A 22,614-nucleotide genomic window follows, 5' to 3' on the forward strand; every position below is an offset into this window, starting at 1 on the left:
GGAGGTCCCACGCAAAACGGAAAAGCACCCACAGCTTCTCCTGCCCTAGATGAGCATGCAGCCCAGATCTATTGCAGAGGAGGGGGTGGGGGAACAGCTGGGATAAATTGACTTCTGTTTTGAAGATAAGCGCCGGCAATAATGGATTTCAGACTTCACTGCTGCAGTATAAATTGTTTTGCCACTTCACTTTGGGTGGGGAGGAAAGTGCGCAGGCACCACGGAAAGTCGGGCAAGGCGAGGGCCCTCCCCCGCTGAAATATGCGGCTGGCCGTCCCCACGAAGGTGCATGACAAAATTGTATATGGCTAGCCCTTTCCTCCCTCATTTAATGATACGGTTGGCTTTTTCTCTTTCTGCAGGAGATAAAGGAAGCGAAGAAACATGTCTCGGGCCTGAGCTGTGCTCAGGAAGGGATGACGTTCCCGGATCGCAGAAAGTTTCGCAATCCCCTTACCCAAACCTGCCTGTAAGGGGGAAATCAGAACCACAGAGTTGGATCGTACCCCAAGGGTCATCTAGTCCAGCCCCCTGCAATGCAGGAATCTTAACTAAAGCATCCATGACAGATGGCCATCCAAGCTCTGCTTGAAAACCTCCAAGGAAGGAGATTCCACAACCTCCCGAGGGAGACTGTTCCACCGTCAAACAGCTTTTACTGTCAGAAAGTTCTTCCTGGTGTTTCCTCAGAATTTCCTTTCTTGTAATTTGAATCCATTGGTTGGGGTCCTCCCCTCTGGAGCAGGAGAAACCAAGCTTGGCCCATCTTCCTTGTCACAGCCCTGTAGATATTTCATAGAATCATAGAATCATAGAGTTGGAAGAGACCACAAGGGCCATCGAGTCCAACCCCCTGCCAAGCAGGAAACACCATCAGGGCACTCCTGACATATGGCTGTCAAGCCTCTGCTTAAAGACCTCCAAAGAAGGAGACCCCACCACAGTCCTTGGCAGCAAATTCCACTGTCGAACAGCTCTTACTGTCAGGAAGTTCTTCCTAATGTTTAGGTGGAATCTTCTTTCTTGTAGTTTGGAACCATTGCTCCGTGCCCGCTTCTCTCCCTCCTCTATGTGACATCCTTTTATATATTTGAACATGGCTATCATATCACTCCTTAACCTCCTCTTCTCCAGGCTAAACATGCCCAGCTCCCTTAGCCATTCCTCATAAGGCATCGTTTCCAGGCCTTTGACCATTTTGGTTGCCCTCCTCTGGACACGTTCCAGTTTGTCAGTGTCCTTCTTGAACTGTGGTGCCCAGAACTGGACACAGTATTCCAGGTGTGGTCTGACCAAGCAAAAGATCGATTTCTTACGAATGCGGGACTTACGGTGCCTTTAAAACAAAACAAAACAAAAACCTGTTTTGTTATAAATGGAAAGATAGGGATCTTGGGAAGGAAATATCTCAGAGACGGAATTGGGATCCAGTGTCACGAAACCACAAGGGTAATCCTCAGGGGTGGGGAGAAGGGATAACTCCAAGTACAGTGGTACTTCAGGTTACATACGCTTCAGGTTACATACACTTCTGGTTACAGACTCTGCTAACCCAGAAATAGTACCTCGGGTTAAGAACTTTGCTTCAGGATGAGAACAGAAATTGTGCTCCGGCAGTACGGCAGCAGCGGGAGGCCCCATTAGCTAAAGTGGTGCTTCAGGTTAAGAACAGTTTCAGGTTAAGAACAGACCTCCGGAACGAATTAAGTACTTAACCCGAGGTACCACAGTACCTGTTGGGAGGGGTGGAACACTTTGCAGGCCTCATTATGAGATGCCCTATGCCTCAAAAAGAGCAGAAGCAAGGATGCACTGGAGACACAGGTAGGGGCCCAGGCTGCAGGTGGAAGAGAAGGAAGAGACTTTTTCTTCTGGAATCCCTTTATGAGGATTTGCGCATGGAAAACAGATGTGGAAGGGGGCAGGAACGGTGCCGATCTCCTTTCAAAAACGCCAGGTTTTGGAATGTGCAATCTTATCTCCGCCTACTTGGGCGTACGTCCCCCTGAAACTTACTACTATGCTTCTGTAAGGTCAGGCTGTCGGCCAGCCCTGCCAAAACCCCACCCCCCTCTTCAGAACTCTGCAATTTCCCCGAACGTTTAAATTATAGAACAGACAGATTTTTAAGTAATCTTCCCGAGGAAGGGCACCCAATCTAATTAATTAGATCTCGCAATGCAATATATACCAGAGGCAGAAATTTACATGAAAATTACCTTTCCAAATATAGGACTGTAGGTACGTCGACGTACGCCAAGCAATTAAGGAAGGGAGACAAAACGGGTGCTGCCTCAGCATGCACAACTAACGAGAAAGGTGCTTGTAAAAGGCACAGTGGTAATGAGGAGGACCTTTCACCATTGGCAGAGAAAGGGGGGGGGAGGGACATGAGAAATGGTAGGGTCAAGCCTGAAGGGGAGCGGAGGATGTTATGAGCTACATAACTGTGGTGGCTGTAAGCAGTTGTTTACACAGCCACGTTCCTTTCAATGCTTGTTCGCTCAGGGTTTCTGTTGCCAGGAGGTAACAACTCCTCTCTACTCAGCCTTTGTTCTGTGAACTGCCCTGAGACCTCCAGGTATAGGGCGGTATATAAAATCAATAAATAATAATACTTATTATTATATAAAAGGGCAGTGAAGGGTTTGTGAGTACACATGATACCTTCAAAATACATTCCCTCCCCGTTCAAAGAATTCTGGGCTCTGTAGTTTACCTCTAACAGCTTGCTGGATCAGACCAATATTTTTTGCAAAATCTCAAAAATAAATGACATTTTTGAGCTACTTTTAAGTAAATTTGCCAAAATCTAGACTTCCAATATCGGTTGCCATATGTCCAGGTTTTCCCAGACGTTTCACAGAGATTTCTGCCCAGACACTGCTTCTGACTGCAGTATTCCGACTGCAACCTCCCCTTCTAGCGAACTGATACTCAGAAGCATTGCTGCCTCCAACCCAGGCTGGAAGCAAAGCACAGCCATCTCGGCCACGGACTGCTTTCTCTTTGTCTAATCCTCTTTCAAAGCCATCACTGCCTCCTGTGGCAGTGAGTTCCATAGTTTAACTATGCACTGTGTGAAGAAGTACTTTATTGCTTCAGTTTTGAATCTTCCAATGTTCAGCTTCGTTGGATGTCCACGTCGAGTTCTGGTGTTATGAGAGAAAGAGGAAAAAACAATAATTCTCCAGTCATTTTCTCCAAGCCCTGAATAATTTCTTCTCTCATGCCTTCTTTTACTCACCTTTTCTCTAAGCTGAAAAGTCCCAATTGATGCAAGCTTTCCATGCAGGTGAGTCTCTCTATCCCATAATTCTTTGAGGGGGGAAATGTGCTTCAAAGGTGCAGTGTGTACACAGGTATAGAGGCAGCAATGGGGAAACTGTGGCCCTCCAGATGTTGCTGGACTCCAGCTCCCATCAGCCCCAGCCAATGTGGCAATGGTCAGAGATGATGGGAGTTCCAGACCAGCAACAATCAGAGGACTGCTATGCTATGTTCTGTTCCCTTGCTCTAGGAATCTAGGCACATGTAACATGCTATCAATTTGCACTGGCTTCCTAGCAGCTCCATCTCTCCTGGGAATTCTGGGAACTGTAGACATTTGAAACTGATTGGCAGGAAATTCAGGAAATACGGGGGTGAGGAAGGGCCTATTTCCACAACGCGTGCTTAATGTATGGAGGTCTCTTCCGCCAGGTGATGGCGGCGGGCAGGAGTTTAGCTGGCATTAAAAGATTAGGCTGTTGCCAAATTGGTGCTCTCTTGCAAGTGAGATTCAAGCATGAGGCAATAAATGTAATGGTTAGCACTTTGGACTCTGATAAATCCAAGTTTTGCAATTAGAGCAGATTTGCTGCTCTTGCCCAACAAACCTGCTTCCAAAATAATAATAATAATAATAATAATAATAATAATAATAATAATAATAATACCGCGAGGACAAAAAAACCACCCTTGGGCTTTTTGCAGTAAGGAAAGTAATGGGGAAATGAAGTGAAAAATACGGGATAGCAATTGCTTGAAGCAAAGTTAAGTACGTAAGACAAGCCTGCTGGATCCGGCCAATGGCCCATTGAGTCCAGCATCCTGTTCCCACCATGGCCCCTCCTGTGGTTTTCAGCAACTGATATTCAGAAACATTGCTGCCTCCAACCTTCGAAGCAAAGCACAGCCATCCTGGCTAGTAGCTGCTGATAGCCTCTCCTCCATGAATTTGTCTAATCCTCTTTTAAAGCCATCACAATGGCCTCTTCTGGGAAGTCAGCAAGCAGGGCATGTGCACAACACAGCACTCTCCCAGCCAGCGGTATTCAGAGGATGCCTCTGACCTATGGAGGAAGAAGATAGCAATTGTTGCTAAGAGCCTGGTAGTTCTTTTATTCCTTTTCAGCTTCTCTGCAGTCCCCTTTTCCTACTTTAGCACACCTTTGAATCCCTTGTCATCCAAAGCTCCAACTGCCTCCCGAGCTACTTTCCTGCTAGTAATGTATTTAAATAATTTTGGGTGGCATGGAGCTAAGGAGTTCATTATCAGAAGCCCTGCACAAGGACTTCTGCTTGTGTAACAGGGTTTCTCCCTCCCTCACCTCCTCCCTGCAACGCAAACCCTTGTTGTATAACCTTTGCGCAAACCAATCAGAATAAAAGTTGCCTCAAGTGTCCAGCAGTGGGGATGGCAAGCCGAAAGACTTCTCTGAGCCAGAACACGTTACAATGCCCATCATTGAGGGACAGAAGCCAGACTTGTTTGCGGGCATCGCGGACTGCACCCACTCCTGGTAACAGGATAGATGCTTGGTAGATGGGCTCCCTTTAGTCTGATCCTGGTCCATCACATATCTTCTTCCGATGGGATCTTCAAAAGATCTATATCACGGATCTCAACAAACTTCAGGGCTCTTTACAGCAAGCCATAACAGTGAAATTGATATAAACCTGGTCAGTTTGCAGTGTAGATATACCCTAAAACACTTTAACCACCTTTTGAAATGTATACGATATTCAGCGTTTAAAAGGATGGCAAAGAGACGGATTTATGCCGATGCCGCCAACCCCCCCCCCTTTCTAGACAGTTGAAGTGGCGATTGTAGATGGTGTAAATTATTAGGGATGTGTATAGAACAGGCAGGGGTAGTTTCAAGGGATTTATCAATACGGAACAAAGTGTGTGGGTTTCTTGAGTATGTTACAACATTGTGCACACCAGAATATCTTCTCCCCAACACAGGGCTGCATCCTACCACCAAAGTGGAAAAGATCCTGATTATAATTATTATTGTAAAGGTAAAGGGACCCCTGACCCTTAGGTCCAGTCGTAGCCGACTCTGGGGTTGCGGCGCTCATCTTGCTTTACTGGCCGAGGGAACTGGCGTACAGCTTCCAGGTCATGTGGCCAGTATGACTAAGCCGCTTCTGGCGAATCAGAGCAGCGCACGGAAATGCCATTTACCTTCCCGCCGGAGCAGTACCTATTTATCTACTTGCACTTTGACGTGCTTTCGAACTGCTAGGTTGGCAGGAGCAGGGACCGAACAAAGGGAGGTCACCTCGTCACGGGGATTCGAACCGCTGACCTTCTGATCGGCAAGTCCTAGGCTCTGTGGTTTAACCCACAGCGCCACCCACATCCCCTATAATTATTATTAGTATATTTTAAATCTTTTAAATCATAAATATTATTATTCACATTAATTAACTGCTACAGAAAAGATCCCCGGTTACTGACTGGGCTGCATCACTGATGCTTCATTTTCCAAAACCCATTAATGTATTTTGCTAGAATGTTTTTTCCAAACTGCTCAATACTGTACTTAACACCCTCCCTGCAGTTTGAGTCTGAGGGAGGCGGGGCTACAAATATCCCCGCCCACCAGAGGGCGGTGCGTCGAAGCTAGAGAGAGCAGTAGGGGCGATGCGCATGCGCGCCGAGATCCACGAGGTGGCCTCTTCAAAAGCTCTCTCAGGAGCCGCTCATCCCCCCGCCCTCCGCGTTTCCCGCTTCTGCGCATGCGGTCCTCCTCATCCGACCTTGTGCCCTCTCGCCGCTGGCTTGCGTTTCCCCCTTTCCATTCCCTGCCACCTTTTTCTAAAGACGTGCCTGCAGGGGGCGCTGTAGCCAGAGGTCTCCTTTAGCTTTCCTATTTCCTAGAGCGGCCAGGACGGCGGGCGGCTGGCTGCCGCCACCACGCCGGCGCATGCGCGAGTGCGGGTGAGAGGTCGGCAAGATGGCGGCGGCCTCGTCAGTGGATGAGGCGCCGGACAACGAGGACTATTACTCGCTGCTGAACGTGCGGCGGGAGGTGAGGCGCCGGCGATGGGGGCGGTGGTGGCGGTGGCGGAGGCGGCCGGCCTTCACAAGCCACTCAGGGGGGAAGGAGAGGCCTGGGTAGGAGAGGCGGAGCGGGCGAGTCACTGAGGGGGGAAGCGGGGGAGGGGCGGGTCACAGAATGGGCACCTGCGAAGGACGCAGGAGAGGTCCAGCAGCAGGAGCGCCAGGCCCGGGCGGCGTAGGGCCGGCCAAGTAGCCCATCGTCCTGTTCCCACAGTGGTCAACCAGATGCCCCAGTGGGAAACCTGCCAGCAGGACCTGAATGCAACAGAACAACTGTCCCCTCTACTGTGGCTTCCAGCAACTGGTATTCAGAAGCATTGCAGCTCCACAAAGGCAGAGCATAGCCATCGTGGCTAGTAGCCAGTGACAGCCCTCTCCTCCATGCATTTGTCGGATTCCTCTATGAAAGCCATCCAAGTTGGCCCTTCTGCGGGAGGCAGCTCCATAGTAAAACTGTGCACTGTGTAAAGAAGTCATTTGTTGTATCTGTCGCACAACGTCTTCCCACATTCAGCTTCATTGGAAGTCCTCATGTTCTAGTGTCATGAGAGAGGAGGAAAAAGTTTTATCTACTTTCTCCAAATTTTTTATGTCTCCTCTTACTTGCCTTTTCTCTAAGCTGAAGAGTCCCAGACACGGCAAGCTTTCCTCGTAGGAGAGACATGAATGCAATTTCTACCTTTGTTTGCTATTAAAATTTATTTTTAAAAACAACAAGGAGAGGTTGTAAATATGAGTTAAGAATTTAAACAGTGTATGTTATATTAACATTGTTATTCAAAGCAGTTTCAGCAGCATTCTCGGCACCTGTGATTCCCATAAAGTGGTGTTAAGAAGTATTACTACTGCCGACCATGGAAGCTGAGTATAGTCATTGTGCCTAGTAGCCATTGATAGCCTTAGCCTTCATCAGTTTCTCAGCCATGAAGTCACTACATGACCCAAGACAAGCCATGCTTGTCCACAGTTAACTCACTGCAACATGGAGATAATCACACCAGCCTATATTACAAAGCTGTTGTGTGCATTTATAGGGGGAAATGTATGTCAAGGACTCTGAATGCTCCAAAATCACACAGTGGCCCATGTAGTCTAGCATCCTGTTCTCACCAATGCTAACCAGATGAATGTGAGAAGCCCATAAGCAGGACCCAAGCACAATAAAACACTTTCTGCCTGTGGTTTCCAGCAGTTGGTACTCAGAAGCATTAGTGCCTCTAACAATGGAGGTCAGACATAACCATCAGGGTTAGTAACTCATACCATACCATGCCTTTAGCAAGGTCACCAGCAAGACCTAAGTACAACGAGAGCACTCTCCTTTGTAATTCCCAGCATGCTACGTTCAACCATAGAGGCAGAGTAGAACCATCCTATCTGGTGGCCAATTTCCACCCTTTGGTTCTAGTCCTGGCCTCTAAAGGTAACAGTAAGCAAGTCTGCTGCATCTGCTGTATGACAGATATGGGAAGCACTGTCATGTCTCATCTTCTGTTCTCTAGTCTTTAAACAGTTCTTCATAGGATTTGTTTCCCTGATATCCCTCCACCTGACAGTCACCTCCTCCACTCTGTTAAAGTCCTTCTTAAAATGGATCAGGTCAATGGCGCACTGAGTCCAGCATCCTGTTCTCACAGTGGCCAGCTAGATTCCCCAATGGGAAGCCATCAAGCAAGACTCAAGCACAAGAGCATTCTCACCTCCTGTGGCTTTCAGCCTTCCAACTAAGAAGGGAGAGCATAGACATCATGGCTAGTAGCCATTGATAGTCTTCTCCTAAATGAATTTGTCCAATCCATCTTTTAAAGCCATCCAGATTGGTGGCCATCATTTTCTCCTCTGAATGTCAATTGCACAGTTTAACTATGTGCTGCATGAAAAGGTACTTTACTTTATCTTTTCCGAATCTTCCAGCATTCAGCTTCATTGGATATTCATGAGTTCTAGCGTTATGAGAGAGGAATAGTTTATTTTTCTCTCTGTTCTTTTACACCTCTATCATGTTCCTTCTTAACTCACATTTTGCGGTGGAGTTACTGCAGCTCCTTCTTCTTTACGGTTACCCTATTTGCCATTTTCATTGTGTTCCCCGCTATGACCTCAGATCTGTTAATTATCACATGTGCTTGCTGGTGTTAAGATTTGTATTTATTTAAATAGAAATGATCCAATAGCAAGGGATTTCCCATTTCTAACTCACCCAATAGAGAATATGAAGGTGAGGTGGAGATCAGCCAGGCAGGAAATTACAAGGCAAACAGCCCGAGATAACAAGAAAAATAAGAGCAATGGGGTAACGGGAACTGCTACCACCGCAGGCATCCCAGGTAACACTAGGAGTCTGCTTCCCACTGGGGAATGGAACTGCATTTGGGCAATTCAGAAATACTTTTCAAGTTGAAATGTGTGAACATGTCTAGGATTTCTTGCTAATTTTAAGCATTCCCCACCTTAGCACAAACATTCATTATATCACCGGAGAGGCTTCAACATCTTTAGTTTTTCATCAACAGCACTGAGGGATGGTTCATATTCTGGGGATTTAAATTAAGGGCTTATTGTATCTGAGCCATAAACAGCTGAAAAGCTTCATAGAGGTTTGTAAAACTAGTAAAAATCTTACAGAGGATTTCTTTCAAAGAGAAGGAAATATCCCTGTCCATCCCCTCCCTCTTCTCCCTACACAGTGGGGAGGCAACTTCATGTCATTTGCATTTTCACCACAATAAAGTTGATAATGGCAGCGATCTTGACTTTGATAAATATTCCCCAAAGGCCTCTGCAGTCTTTTGGAAAGAAGAAAGAAGTGATGAAAAGCCCAAGCTTGCAGCTCCCTTTCATCATTGCCCCTTTGTTTTTGAGAACTGCATAAATGAGAACCTCACATCTCAGAACCCAGTCTATTGTGTCAGCTTGCTTCTTCGGGAAAGCTATAAGGGTCAGCTTCTACAGAGCTCTGGAAAGTTTACATTGCCATGAATGTACTACCTTGGAAAGAAGATAGAATGTAGAAATGCATGGGCCAGACAGAAATGGCCTGAGGTTGGGTTCGCTGGATGCAATAAAACCATGGTCTTTCAGCCATCCAGATATTATCACAGGCAGTGTTCCAGAAAACCATAGGAGAAGGTAATAAACATTTTATGAACTGAGCAGCTCAAGCAAACTGTCTAAACAGCCACTTTCAGTGAATTTCCTTTGACCATCTGCTGCACGCTCAAGCCCCAACACAGCCTCTACAGCAACCATTTCCTAGACTGGCTCTTGTTCAAAGGGATGATTTTGTTTCCTTCATATTTTATGGTAGCTCCTCACAATTTTGAAGAGTATCAGAAGTACAGTGCTGGTGTGACCTTGGGCTGCTAGGTCGTACGACCATACGTGTTCAGTGCCACCACCTCTATTCAGTCTCACTAGGAAAACTGGAGGAATACGGTACTTCAGCACCCACACCCTGAGGTTTATAGCATACCTTGCCTTTGGGTTTGGCATGAGCCTAGCTATATTGTCCCAGAATATATCTTTGATTTCTGTTTTGTGCATAACTTACATTATTTTATTTTTAGTACTCTGTGTGCTTCCATATTCTCTGCCATGAGACTGCTACCAGAGTAAAAGGTTTGCAGGATTTACTTAGAATGGTGACAAGAGAGTGATGGATGTTGGCATCTCCCTCCTAAGCTATCAGCATTTCCTTGTGGACGGGGCCTTTAACGCTGTAGAGGGACAGCGCTGGTACGGCAATGTACCATGCCAGTGTGGTGTCCTTTAGTAGCTGCTTGTATCCATCCCTCAGTATCATTTATGAGATTTTGCCAGGTGAGGAAATGGCCAAGAAACAAAGGGTGATTATGCTGAGCACATGGAAGTTGGAGTGGGGAAAGGGGTGGGTTGGAGAATCCAGTGCCACGGACCAGAGTGACTCCCTGGTGCTATAGAAGCAAAAATGAAATGAAAACAATCACAGAGTTGAGTGCGTAAGACGGCTGTTAGGCTGCTTTCCATTATTAATTTTTTGTAAGATTGCTCTCTTCTCTCTCAGGCTATTTTGATAGTGTAGCCATCTAATATGGGTTGATTCCAAAATTGTACCCAGGTTGCAAGAAAATTAGCAGCCATAGCACTTTAAAGACTGACACAATGTGATGCTGTGGTTCATAGGTCAGATCCAACGTAATCATGTCGTTGATAAAGATGCACTAGAAGCTTGTTTTAAAGGAAAACTTAATGTTGTTGTCAAATCTGACTTAATGGTTTTGTTCTTGTGCCATTGTTATTCCATGGTGCCTATTAGTCACCAATTCTTTTCTTGGGTATATATTGATAGGTTTCAGTGGCAGTAGGAAAAACTCCCTCCTCCCTGCCTAAACTTTGGCAATTGGTTTTTTTATGCTTAACTTGCATTGAGACTAAAACAGTGCTTGGCAAGGGTGCTGCCTATTATATACAATACTTAAACTGTTTTCTACTTTGCTTTCACAACAGCAGTCATTGTTGGGGCTGTCATGCAAGTTAAGTGAGGCCATAAGACTCTGTCCTAGGCGTTGTTCTGTTGAACATTTTTTATAAACTTGGCTGAAGGAGCAGAGAATGCTTATCATATTTGCAAGTAACACAAAACCAGGAGGAACAGATAACACTGCAGAAGACAAAATCAAGATTCAAAATGATCTTGGCAGGCTGGAACACTTGTGCAGAAACCAGCAAGATGAAACTCAACAGAGATAGATGTCAAGTCCTGCAACTAGGTGCAAAGTATCAAAGGCAAAGGTACAGAATAGGGGGACCTGGCTTTGCAGTGGTATACGTGAAAAGCATCTTGATGTCTTTAGTTGATCACAAGCTGAACATGAATCAGCAGTGAAGCATGGCTGCTGAAATAGCTAATGCATCCTTAAGCTGTGATAACAGAAGCAGAGTGTCCAGATCATGAGAAATAATGGTTCAGCTCTGTTCTGCACTTGACAAAGTAGAGGATGTCAGAGGGAGGGTGAACTGGATGCTGACGGGTTTGGATGAAAGAGCTTTGGGAAGAGAAGATAAAGGGCAAGGAGAGGTGATAGTTGTCTTCACGATGTTCTCCGCTGCTTCAGGCGACAGGGCTAGCGCTTCCTTGAACTTTACCTGTGTCTGCTCATTAACTGGTGAATAGCTTGGTATACAAACAAAAAGTGATTTTTATGAACGAATCTTTCTGATTCACTTTAGAAGGACTGTACCCTAAAAGGCCAGTTTAAAAACCTTTTTATAAATACCAAAAAAATGCCAGTTCCCAGAATGCTATCTGTATTCATGATGATTTATAGGCAAAACATTTTGTCAATGTTATGTTTCATATAGTTGTTAATTTTGTTTCCATTTAGACCACAAGAAACACAAACCACATTTATTAAATGGAAAAGGCAGTGGTGGTGGTAGTGAAGCGGGGAGGACTCATTTCCATGATTCCCAGGTGATTTGCCAACAGAGATGAAAACGTGAAATATATGTGAACTGAGAAATGGGACTTGTCATTGTCCTTTCAAAATGTAAGAGTGTTATGACAGATCATTTAATTGGGTAGCTCATAAATCAAGGCCGAACCAAGGTACAACTTCTAGGCGATTCCAGCTCAGAAGGATGACTTTGGGGAAGGGATTTAAGAAGGTAATTGCTTCTCTTTCCCTGAAAGCCTTAAAAAGAAAACAGTCCACATTCCAAGTGATCGTTTTGTTAATTTGTAGCATTTTTGCAAACCAGTTATTCGACATCAGCCTCTCAAGTCACTTCTGGGGTCTTGGTAGGCCTCAGTTTAGGAGCCATCATGCTCTTTTGTAGTCTAAGGAATGTGGTGGGCGCGGGTGTTGCTTTCATCAGTGGGAGAAATTATTGTGTGTCACTGGTCAGCTACTGCCCATCCAGCATTCGAAACTCCCATTGTTCTAGGCGCACATTTTGCGACAGAATTTCATTAGCGTGAGCAGTTCCTGAGCTCTGGGTGCAATATTGCGCCTAAGATTTCAGATTAAAACGTCAGAGTGGAAGGAAAGGAGGCCCTTTTTTTCTCTCCCCACTTCCAGCTACTTTCTGAAGACTGGAGAAGAGACCCTCTTAAGACTATTAGGGGGTGGGTTAGATAGACCATGTGAAAAATGAGCATAATATTTTAGCTGCAGTTCATTCATTTTCTGCTTTGTATTCTTGTTATAAAAAAGTGCACCTAGACATTCCATTGTTAAGCCCATAACCTAGAATTAAGGTACCATTTAGCTCCTAGCTTTCATATCTCAGTTTCTAACACTTTGCCCACCTTAAGCTGGGCAGCCTCCGGTCAATAAGGTGCTGACCCACCACTGTCTGCCTGCGTCAGTGGATGCTCAGAGCTCAGAGTATCACTCAATGAGAGCCAGTGTGGTGTAGTGGTTAAGAGCGATAGACTCGTAATCTGGTGAACTGGGTTCGCATCTCTGCTCCTCCACATGCAGCTGCTAGGTGACCTTGGGCTAGTCACACTTCTTTGAAGTCTCTCAGCCCCACTCACCTCACAGAGTGTTTGTTGTGGGGGAGGAAGGGAAAGGAGAATGTTAGCCGCTTTGAGACTCCTTTGGGTAGTGATAAAGCGGGATATCAAATCCAAACTCTTCTTCTTCAATGAGCGGATCAAACCACACAAAGAAAAGAAACAACCCCCCTTGTGCCTAGCAAGCTGGAACGTCATGGTCATGTGTCCTGGCTTGCCCACCAATCTGCTGCAAGTCAATGACTCATGGAAGATGACCATCATTGACTGTGAGCTGAAAACACTCAACATTGACATTGCCACTTTACAGGAGACCAGACTCATGTTTAATGGCAGAGAAGAAACACACCTTCTGGCAAGGAGGCCTCAGAAGAACCACAAATTCAAGCTATAAGCATTGCTGTGAGAAACTCACTTTTGTCTATGATAGAATTGCTGACTGAGGGCTTCCTCTCTGTCTCTCAACTACCCTGGTCCAGTTAACTTCGCGAGCATTTACGCTTCCACTATATACTCCAGTATACATATCAAGGACCAGTTCTATGAGGCACTAGACCAAGCTGCCAGGCGGGTCCCAGCCTGAGAACACCTATTTCTGCTGGGAGATTTTAAAGCCAGAATTGGAAACGAAGGTCACACATGGGACAACTGCATTGGCCACTTTGGTATTGGCAGCATGAATGTGAACTGAGAAAGGCTGCTTGAGCTGTGCTCGTACCATAGCCTCTGCTTCACGAACACATTCTTCTCTACCAAGGCAAAACAGTGAGCGTCCTGGAGACCTCCAAGGTCAGGCCACTGGCACCAGCTGAACTTGATTGTCACCAGGCAATTGGCACTAAGCTTTGTTGGTGTCACATGGAGCTACCAAAGTGTCAACAGTAACACGGATTCACTCCCTGGTGGCAAGAAGATTCTTATTTAGCCAAAGAGGATCTATACTGCATTGCCAGAACAGTCATACCCAGACTTTGTGAGTGAGTGCTTCTCTGATTTTGTTGAACAAGCACTACTGAACTACTCTAGAGATAGCATTGACGTAAGGTGGAACCACATCAAAGAGGCAACCTACAAAACAGCTATGTCCTCTTGGCAAAAGAGAGCAGCAGATCCCTGACTGGTTGAAGGCTGGCATTAAGGACATGGAGCCTGTTATTGCTGCAAAGCACGAGGCTCTTGTGAACTATAAGCATGCGCCCTGCAAGAAGATGCTTGCTGCACTGAGAAAGGCAAGGAGCAGTGCCCAGTGATTTGCCAGATAGTTTGCCAATGACTGTTGGCTGAAGCTGTGCCAGAGCATTCAACTTGCTGCTGACAGCGGCAATACTCACAAAATGTACAAAGGCATGAAGAAAACCTTTGGACCAACAATCAGAAAAAAAACTGTACCATTGAAAACCTTCTTGGGAGAGATCATCACAGACCGCAGCAAGCAGATGAAGTGATGGGCAGAGCACTATCAAGAACTGGGAAAACATGGTCTCTGACATCGTAATAGACAGTATCCAATCTCTGCCTGTCTTGGAAGAGCTGGGTGCCCCTCCTTCAATGAGCTGAAGAATGCCATCAACTCTCTGGCATGTGGGAAAGTCCCAGGACAGGACGGAATCCCAACAGAACTGCTGAAAGCCATCTTCTCTCATGATACACCTCTACGGTCTTCTCTTGCAATGTTAGGAATTAGGATCCATGCCACAAAACATGCATGACTCCACATTGTGACCTTCTGCAAGAACAAAAGTGACTACCATGACTGCAACAACTACTGTGGAATCTCCCTGCTGAGTACTGTGAAGACAGCCTTCTTCACAGTACTCAGCAGTACCATGTAGTACTCAACAGATTACAGCCACTTGCTGACAAGGTCTATCTTGAGTCACAATCAAAACAAAAAAAAATTCCTTCCAGTAGCACCTTAAAGACCAACTAAGTTAGTTCTTGGTATGAGCTTTCGTGTGCATGCACACTTCTTCAGATGATGCACACGATGCATGCACACGAAAGCTCATACCAAGAACTAACTTAGTTGGTCTTTAAGGTGCTACTGGAAGGAATTTTTTTTTGTTTTGACTATGGCAGACCAACACGGCTACCTATCTGTAACTTGAGTCACAATGTACCTTTAGATCTCAGAGGTCGAGTCAACTTGATTCTGCAGGAGAAATGCTGAGAGCAAAGGAGTACCAGGTGTAGGGCAGCCCCTCCAGCAATGTGGTGAAGCACCAAGATGGATTATTGCCAGCTTCCTAGAGGTTAGGTACCAGCTATATATGAGTTTTAGGGGTAATTCTGTATTGCTCACTGAAATAGAGTTAAAGGGTTTTTTTGTTCCCCTCCAGAATTGAGCAAACCATATGCTAGCAAAATGACCTTCAGAGGTGCTTGTGATGTATGACTCCCTCTACAATGGAGTACCTGTGATTTGATTCCCCTCCTGTCCTGTAACAGTGTCTCTAAGTAGTATAGCACTTTATTTCCCCTCTTATGATTGCATGATGTGAATGTGCTTGAGATGCCATTGTCGTTGAAGCTGTGTTTGCTCCAGTGCTCTGTTTTGACTATGTCTCAGAATGCAACCATTTTCTCCATAGATCCCAGTGGGAGCCACTTAGGTGACCCAGACTCAACATAGCCTTGCTTCCTCCTCCCTCAAATCTTGCCCTAGTGGAACTGAAAAACTGGCTGATACATATACTTCTAAAAAGTCTTCCTCAACCTGAAGCCAACCAGATGCTTTGGACTACAACTCCCATCATCCCTAGGTAGCAAGGCCATGCTGATTGGAGTTGTTTTCCAAAAGGTGTCAGGTTGGGAAGGCTGGTTTTGAGATGAATTTTCAGCTATCTTGCAGTAAGTCTACAACTTACATAAAGGTTACATTCCCAGGATCACGGCTGAAGCAAAAATCACATATAGTCAAAACGTTAATAGGTTCAGTGGTGGGTGGGATTGCCATAGTCTTTTTTCTTGCCTCGTTTTCACTGCTTTTACTATTTTTTTGCCAAGTCTGTAGAGCTGAATGTGCACAAGTTAAATGCATGTAAGTTGCAGGGTTATTGTAGTTGCAGCAAGCCGTGCCCAGGTGTCCTTTTCCTGTCCCCTTAAGGGCTTGAGGGACTCTCAGCAGAGCTCTCTGGAGGCTTTCAAAAGCCAGTTCTGCTAGATAACTAAATTTACTTTGGGGCTGAAATTGAGAAATTCTCCATTGCCTTTGTAGGCCTTTGTTTCCATATTTTGTACCCAGCTTCTTATAGGGCAAATTCAGCTCTTCAGAGCACTGGCTAATCTGAGAATAATAGGTCACTAAACTTTATGGGCCTGGGGAAGAGGAAGAGAAGGACGTCTAAAACCTGTCTCTGGCAATTTGCTAGTATATGGCCATTTAATCTGTAATAGATTTACATGCTGCGAAGATGTAACTGGATGATTGAGATGTGAAATGAATGAGTTTAATCCCCCGAATAGCATGATGGCGTGCCTCTTAATTTTGCCCCAAGTTTAAGTAATAAGAATGTAACTTAAAATATCATTATTAGTGACTTATGTATCTCATTAGAATTTGAAATGTTGTCAGTATTTTCTGCGGTGGCTGGAGAGAGGTTATCACTCTTGAAATATTGAACCAATGACCTTAGTGATTCACTTATGATGAAAGGCCCAATCTAACATTTTATTGAACATGATATTTGTGAAAAATGGAACTGCTCATTTCTATTACTTAATCAATAGCACATTAAGCCATTTATCACTAATTTGATTAAAGAAGGTCATTGCCGAGCTCGAAATTCCACTCCCTTCTCATCTACTTTAATTCTAATAACCAAGAGAGTGGAAAGAGACAGCAGTTGCTCAGGAAGGATGACTCCTTCACTGGGCAATGTGTTCTCAGGAGCCAGGCAGGTCTGTCCAATTCCTTTGTCATTGAACCAAGACGTATGAATAAGAAACAGAAGAAATCTCTCAATTCCTGTTTGTCACCAGAAATGGCTCAAATCCCACTTTATGTATTAAAAACTGCAGTTTTTTGCTGATACGCTGTGTTTGTTCATGAGCGAGAGGATTAGCCTTATATGTGAAGCACCCTGACCTTCTGTTTCCGAGCTAAACAGCTCTGCATTGATCAAAAGGAGCAGGCAGAAGGCCTTTGGAAGTATATTGTTAGAATGCATTTGTGTGTTGAAAAAAGATCTGCCCCCATCTTTGAAAGTTAATCATTCAACCTTGTAAGCCTCTCTTTTGCTCCTGTACCTCCACGTGGGTAATCATGGTGAATTTCAAGGAATTTGGCTTGGTCTTTTGTAACAAATAGGCATTCTTTATAGTTCCAGAGTTTGCACCCTTGCCTTTACCTTGAAGGCTAGCAAATGTGCTTCGGCTGAGTTCCTCCCATCCCCATAGTGCCTTAGATGTTAGTGTTGTGGCAACTCCAGTTGAAGTGTCCAATGCAGTGCCTTCACCAAGGAATCAGTGTCACTTTACTTGGCCTAATAATGTATGCAGCGTTCTTGCAATGACCGGCTTCCTGCTCTCTTGTTCCCTTCCCATCCAGGCTAATAAAAGCCTGTCAGGAAGGGTTGACCAGATGGGCCCAGGGTATGGTGAAGGCTTATTGACATGAGGGTGTGGTGCCGCTCCCCTTAAGCAGGCGGTGGGTGGTACACCCGCTTCTGAAGAAACCCACCATGGATCCTGTGGTTTATAACAATGACTACCCATAATAAATACCCCTTTCTTGGGTAAGGTGGTGGCCAAGCAGTGAGTTCCTGGAGGAATTACCGTATTTTTCCGTGTATAAGATGCCCCCATGTATAAGACGACCCCCCCTTTTATCCCAAAATTAAGAAATTAAGTTGTTTAGCTCTTTTGGGGAGTGGGGGAGGTCACTTCCACCAATCACTCACCCGCCTGCCCACCACTGCTGGTTGCTTGCCACAGCCACTGCTGATCACACACCTCACCACAGCCACCAATTGCCCGCTTGCTGCCACCAACAGCCCACTTGCCGTAGCCGCCAATCACCTGCCCACCTCGCCACAGCCTCCAATCGCCTGCCCAGTTGCCACAGCCAATCACCAACAGGCCTTGCCGCAGTCACCAGTTAGCCGCCCAATCGCCGCTGCCAGTCTCCTGCTTGCTGCTGCCATTAATTGCACATCCTCTCTCTGCATTCACTATCCGTGTATAAGACGACACCCAATTTTTGCCTAATTTATTTATAGTAAAAAGCATTTTCTTATGCATGGAAAAAAACAGCACCTGAATCCACTTCATTCTGCATTCAGGTGCTGTTTTGGAATTGAATCAGCCTTGGTCACCTGGATGGATAACCTGTATAGAGAGTGGGACAGGGGGAATGCATTTCTGTTTCTGCTTCTTTGTCTCTCTCCATGGGTTTTGATACTAGACCAAGGCATCCTGCTGGACTGGCTCTGTGGGATGAGTATCAGGGGACACTGTTTTACACTGGTTCCACTCCTACCTAGAGGGTCTTTTCCAGAGAGTAGCACTGAGAGACTATGTTTCAGCTCCACAGTCTTCATGCTGTGATGCACTACAAGGTACAATCTTGTCCCCAATGCTGTTTTACATTTATATGAAGCCTCTTGGGTGCAGCCATTAGGAGTTTTGGAGCTGACTCTTAGATGCCACAGGCAAAAGACTGTTCACAAGCATGTCTCAAGCAGGGCCCTTACCCCTCCAGTGTCCCCTTCTGTGGCACAAGGGCCGTAAAGGTTATGAGGCCCCTGAACCAGCACAACTTCTGAATCTTCATTGCCACCTGGAACAAAATCTTTGTTAATTATAGCCTGCTTTTTAGAACAAGGTGCATGCAAAATGGCTTGCAAAGATATAAAACCAGTTTTAAATTATAAACTAGAATAAAACAAAAGAACAGCATTATAGTAGAACAGTTATTTTAGATTTTATGTTTCCCGGGGCAGAGCCCTGTTGTCTTGTGCTTTGTAAAGCCCCATACATGCTGATGGCACTTTTATCCAGAGTACTGGCTGGCTGAGCTTCCAGGAGGCTGTTGTAAGGAATACTGAGATAATTGTAAGTGCTTTGAATGCTCGAACTGTGCTACATAAATTATGATTATTAATGCCCCAGACTGGTGGTTTCTTGCACCATGCCAAGAGAAGCGGTCCTAGCAAATCACAGCTTCATTATGCTTCCCGATCTGCAGAACAGAACGCGCCGGAGTGCGTCTGATGGGTTCCCGTTTCTGGGCAGATTTTTGAGATGATAGCGGCTTAACTGCATTGATTGTGCTATAATTGGATTTCTTTTCTTCTCACAGGCCTCTCAGGAAGAGCTGAAAGCCGCCTACCGTAGGCTGTGTATGCTGTACCATCCTGACAAGCACAGGGACCCAGAGCTCAAGAGGCAGGCCGAGCAGCTCTTCAACCTTCTCCATCAGGCTTATGAAGGTCAGTGGATGCCAGAGATTCACAGCCATCCTCGGCTCAGCAGCTGCCAATGGATTTTCTAGCTTGGAATCCAGACAGCGAGTCTTTTTGCTGTTAAAGGCAGTAGCTGGTTTTTGCCGTTTTCATATGAGAGAATCAATACCTGGACTATCAGTTTTTGACAAATGAGTTGTTGGAAGGGCTGTAGCTCAGTGGTAGAGCATATACTACATGTGGTGGGTCTCAGGTTCGGTTCCTGGCATCTCCAGGTCGGGCTGGGAGAGAAACCTGCCTGAAACCCCAGAGAGCTGCTGCCAGTCAGTGTAGCCCATACTGAGCTAGATGAAGCATTGGCCTGATTCAGTATGTTTCTATGAGTGAACATATATGTGGTTTTGGGGGGTCCCAAGGATATACACTAACAAGCCATTAAGGATTCTGACCACAGAGTCTCATTCTATGAGTATGACATGGAAGGGTTTTGAAGTGACCACCTCTTAATGCCGGCAAGCCAATCCTCTTTTCTAGTAGCGAACTAGACTAGAAAGCCAGGAGTAAGACTGATGAATCATGCTCCTCTAGGCAACTTCCAGTCTAACCTCTCTGTGCAGCAGCCAACACCAGTTTTTCGCTTTCAGCTTGGTAGGGCCATGCAGTGCTTGAACAAAGATGCTGCTAACTTGCACAGTCAGTTGCCTTCCTCATACCACTCACCAATTCAGCAGCTCTGAGGCTTCCATATGTAGGATCAGCGATCCTCTGCAGCACATGAGCCAGCATTTTGTCATTATGGGAGAGAATCTCAACACACATGGTTGGTAGGAGGCAGGCAGTGGAGGACTTTTTGCTCTGTGGGCCAGGGAGCAGCATTTCCCAGGAGATCTTCAGCTGAATCTCAAGAGCGTAGAGTAAGCAGGTTGAGGAAACACCAACTTTCCCCAGAGGTCTTTCATCCTTGTTCCCTTGCTGTATGGGCAACTCACCATTTGCACAGGGGTTTTATTCCGGGTCTTTGCGCACGTTGGTAGAGCGTGCGTAAGCCTGCCCCCTTCAAAGGCCAGAAAAAGCATGTACATTGGCGGTCACATGCCAATTGAACACACACAAAATGGTTGCTGTCTGTACTAATCCCTCTCTTGCTTGACAGATTCCTAGGGACACCACCCTTCAAATCATGTGGTTTTCTCTTGACCATCCCAGAACTGTGTGTTTATGCACCAAAAGTATGTCTCCCTGGTCCAAGGGAGGCTTCATGTACCAAGCCCCCTTCTGAGGTCCTGGGACAGTTTTTATAAAGCCGAAAGCACTGTTTAAAGATTATAACGCTGAACGAGTATAGTCCAAAGACAGGTATATTTATATATTCTTCGGCACCCCACTTTCCTTCCAGCAGCTTGGTGCAGAGAACATACTGTATTTTTCACTCTATAAGACGCACTTTTCCCCCTCCAAAAATTAAGGGGAAATGTGTGTGCGTCTTATGGAGCGAATGCAGGCTCCATGGCTTCAGCGAAAGCAATGCGAAGCCTCCAAAGCGCAGCGGGAGGTCCCGCTATGCTCCGGAGGCTTCGCATGGCTTCGCTTTGCTGGAGAAGCGCTGCGCAGCTTTCCCTCTCTGCGCAGTGCTCCTTCAGCGAAGCGGGAGGAGAAATGGAAAGGGCTCCGTTTCTCCTGCCACTTCGCTGAAGGGGCACTGCACAGAGAGGGAGATAAAATTTTTTTTCTTGCTCTCCCCCTCTAAAACTAGGTGCGTCCTATGGTCGGGTGCGTCCTATAGAGCGAAAAATATGGTAAATGTGCTATAGGGCTATTGCAAGGTTAAAGTCCAGTGTTTTTGTCAGCTGTACCACACTGGTTTTCTTGTTACACCCTTCCATGTCTCGGCACCAATTGGAGGTCAGTTCAGTAGGTGCTGATGGCAGCCTTGCAAGTGCAAGCAGACTCTATTCCACAAAAGCTGGTGCCTCAGTGGATCTCTTGAAGTCTTTGAGGTGCTGCAGAATTCAAGTTTGTGCTGACTGTAACAGGACTAGTACATCTGCTCTTCTGGGGTTTGCTGCAAGCCATGGGCAGGGAGGCTCTGGTCCATAAATCGAACATGGTCCATGAGGTTGTTCTGGCTGAATGACCGCTACCTGCCCTAAACTTGGCAACCTGTGTGATTTCTGACAGGTGGACCAGAAAGGGGATTGCAGGCACTGCCTGTTAGCAGCACCCACTATCACACACAGTACTTCTCAGGCTATGCCTATCTGCTCGTGGTCAGGTCTTGCAGAGTGCAATGGTTTGATTTCAAACCACATGAGCTAAAATGGGCCACCTGATGTCATGCCAGTGGTTGCCAGTTGGGTGGCCGCACGCTCCTGCTGAAGTGTGGTCTGCAAGGGGATAGGGGAAATAATGCTCTGGTCCCCTGTTCAGATCCAATTCCACACCCTTGTTGTAAGCAGTCAGCCGAGCATGCTCAGCAAGGACCTCGGAACCCTTTGCAAGTTGAGAGCTTTCTGTTAGGCAGCAGAACTGAGGTTGGGGGAGGCCTCCAAGGTTACCCAGGTTTCCACTCGGCGTTAGAACATAGTCTGCCCGCCCCACTGACTCCCAGTTGTGTGCAACTGCAGCCGCATCCTTCTTTCCTTACCTAGAGCTGCCTTGTGAGTACCAGATTCCTTGGTGAGCTTTTTTGGTGGCAGATGCAGGGATGATGTGTAATTGCAGAATAGGGGCATTGGGGTTTTTTTCTTTAGTTTTTGTTTCTTATTTTGCTCTGCACAAAAAATAGACAGAAGTTCATGATGTGGAAAGGAAATGTAAAAAAAATCCAACTGTGTCAGCACTGAAATAGTCATCTGAAGCAGTCGTAACTGTAAGTGCTTCTCATCAGGCTGGTTTTGCTTCCCATGAAGGATTACAGGGGAGATGAGAATTTCTTCCACCAGCGAAAGTATGGGCTATAATTCACTCGAGATGCTGTTTGCTATGCTTGGCATGCAATTCTCCTATAATTAGACTTAACTAAGTATAGAAGAAGATGTTCCTCCTCGAAATAAAGACTTTCCCCAATCTGCTGTAAAAGCTTATCTCTTATCTCAGTTTGCCGGGGGTGGGGGTTGTTGCCAAAAAAATTAGATGTTAATAGCCATCAGGAAACTCTGGAGTGTGTTGGGTGATAAATCTGCATAGTCAAGATAATGCAATCTCTCCAGATTCTCAGCTCTGCAGTCACAGGCAGATGGGCTGTGTGTGTTTCCGCTCCGTCTTTCATCGAAACTGTTGCCCTTTTGATTATATTCTGTTATCTGGGTTTGGTTGAATGAATCTTGCATGCGTCTGAATTATTGATAGTTTGTTTGCAGCATTTTTTGAAATTT

General features: G+C 45.8%; 1 protein-coding gene across 1 annotated transcript in view; it reads left to right on the forward strand.

Annotated features, from left to right (window-relative positions):
- The first annotated feature begins 6,172 nt into the window (after positions 1 to 6,172).
- DNAJC11 (DnaJ heat shock protein family (Hsp40) member C11) overlaps positions 6,173 to 22,614 on the forward strand; it is a 55,217-nt gene continuing 38,775 nt past the window's right edge. Inside the window, exons 1-2 of the mRNA XM_081923658.1 lie at positions 6,173 to 6,305; positions 19,138 to 19,267. Coding sequence (XP_081779784.1) covers positions 6,231 to 6,305; positions 19,138 to 19,267 — 205 coding nt within the window. The 5' untranslated portion in view covers positions 6,173 to 6,230. The remainder of the gene's footprint in view (positions 6,306 to 19,137; positions 19,268 to 22,614) is intronic.

This window comes from Podarcis melisellensis (assembly GCF_964234715.1).
Source record: "Podarcis melisellensis genome assembly, chromosome: 8".
Lineage (NCBI taxonomy): Eukaryota > Metazoa > Chordata > Lepidosauria > Squamata > Lacertidae > Podarcis > Podarcis melisellensis.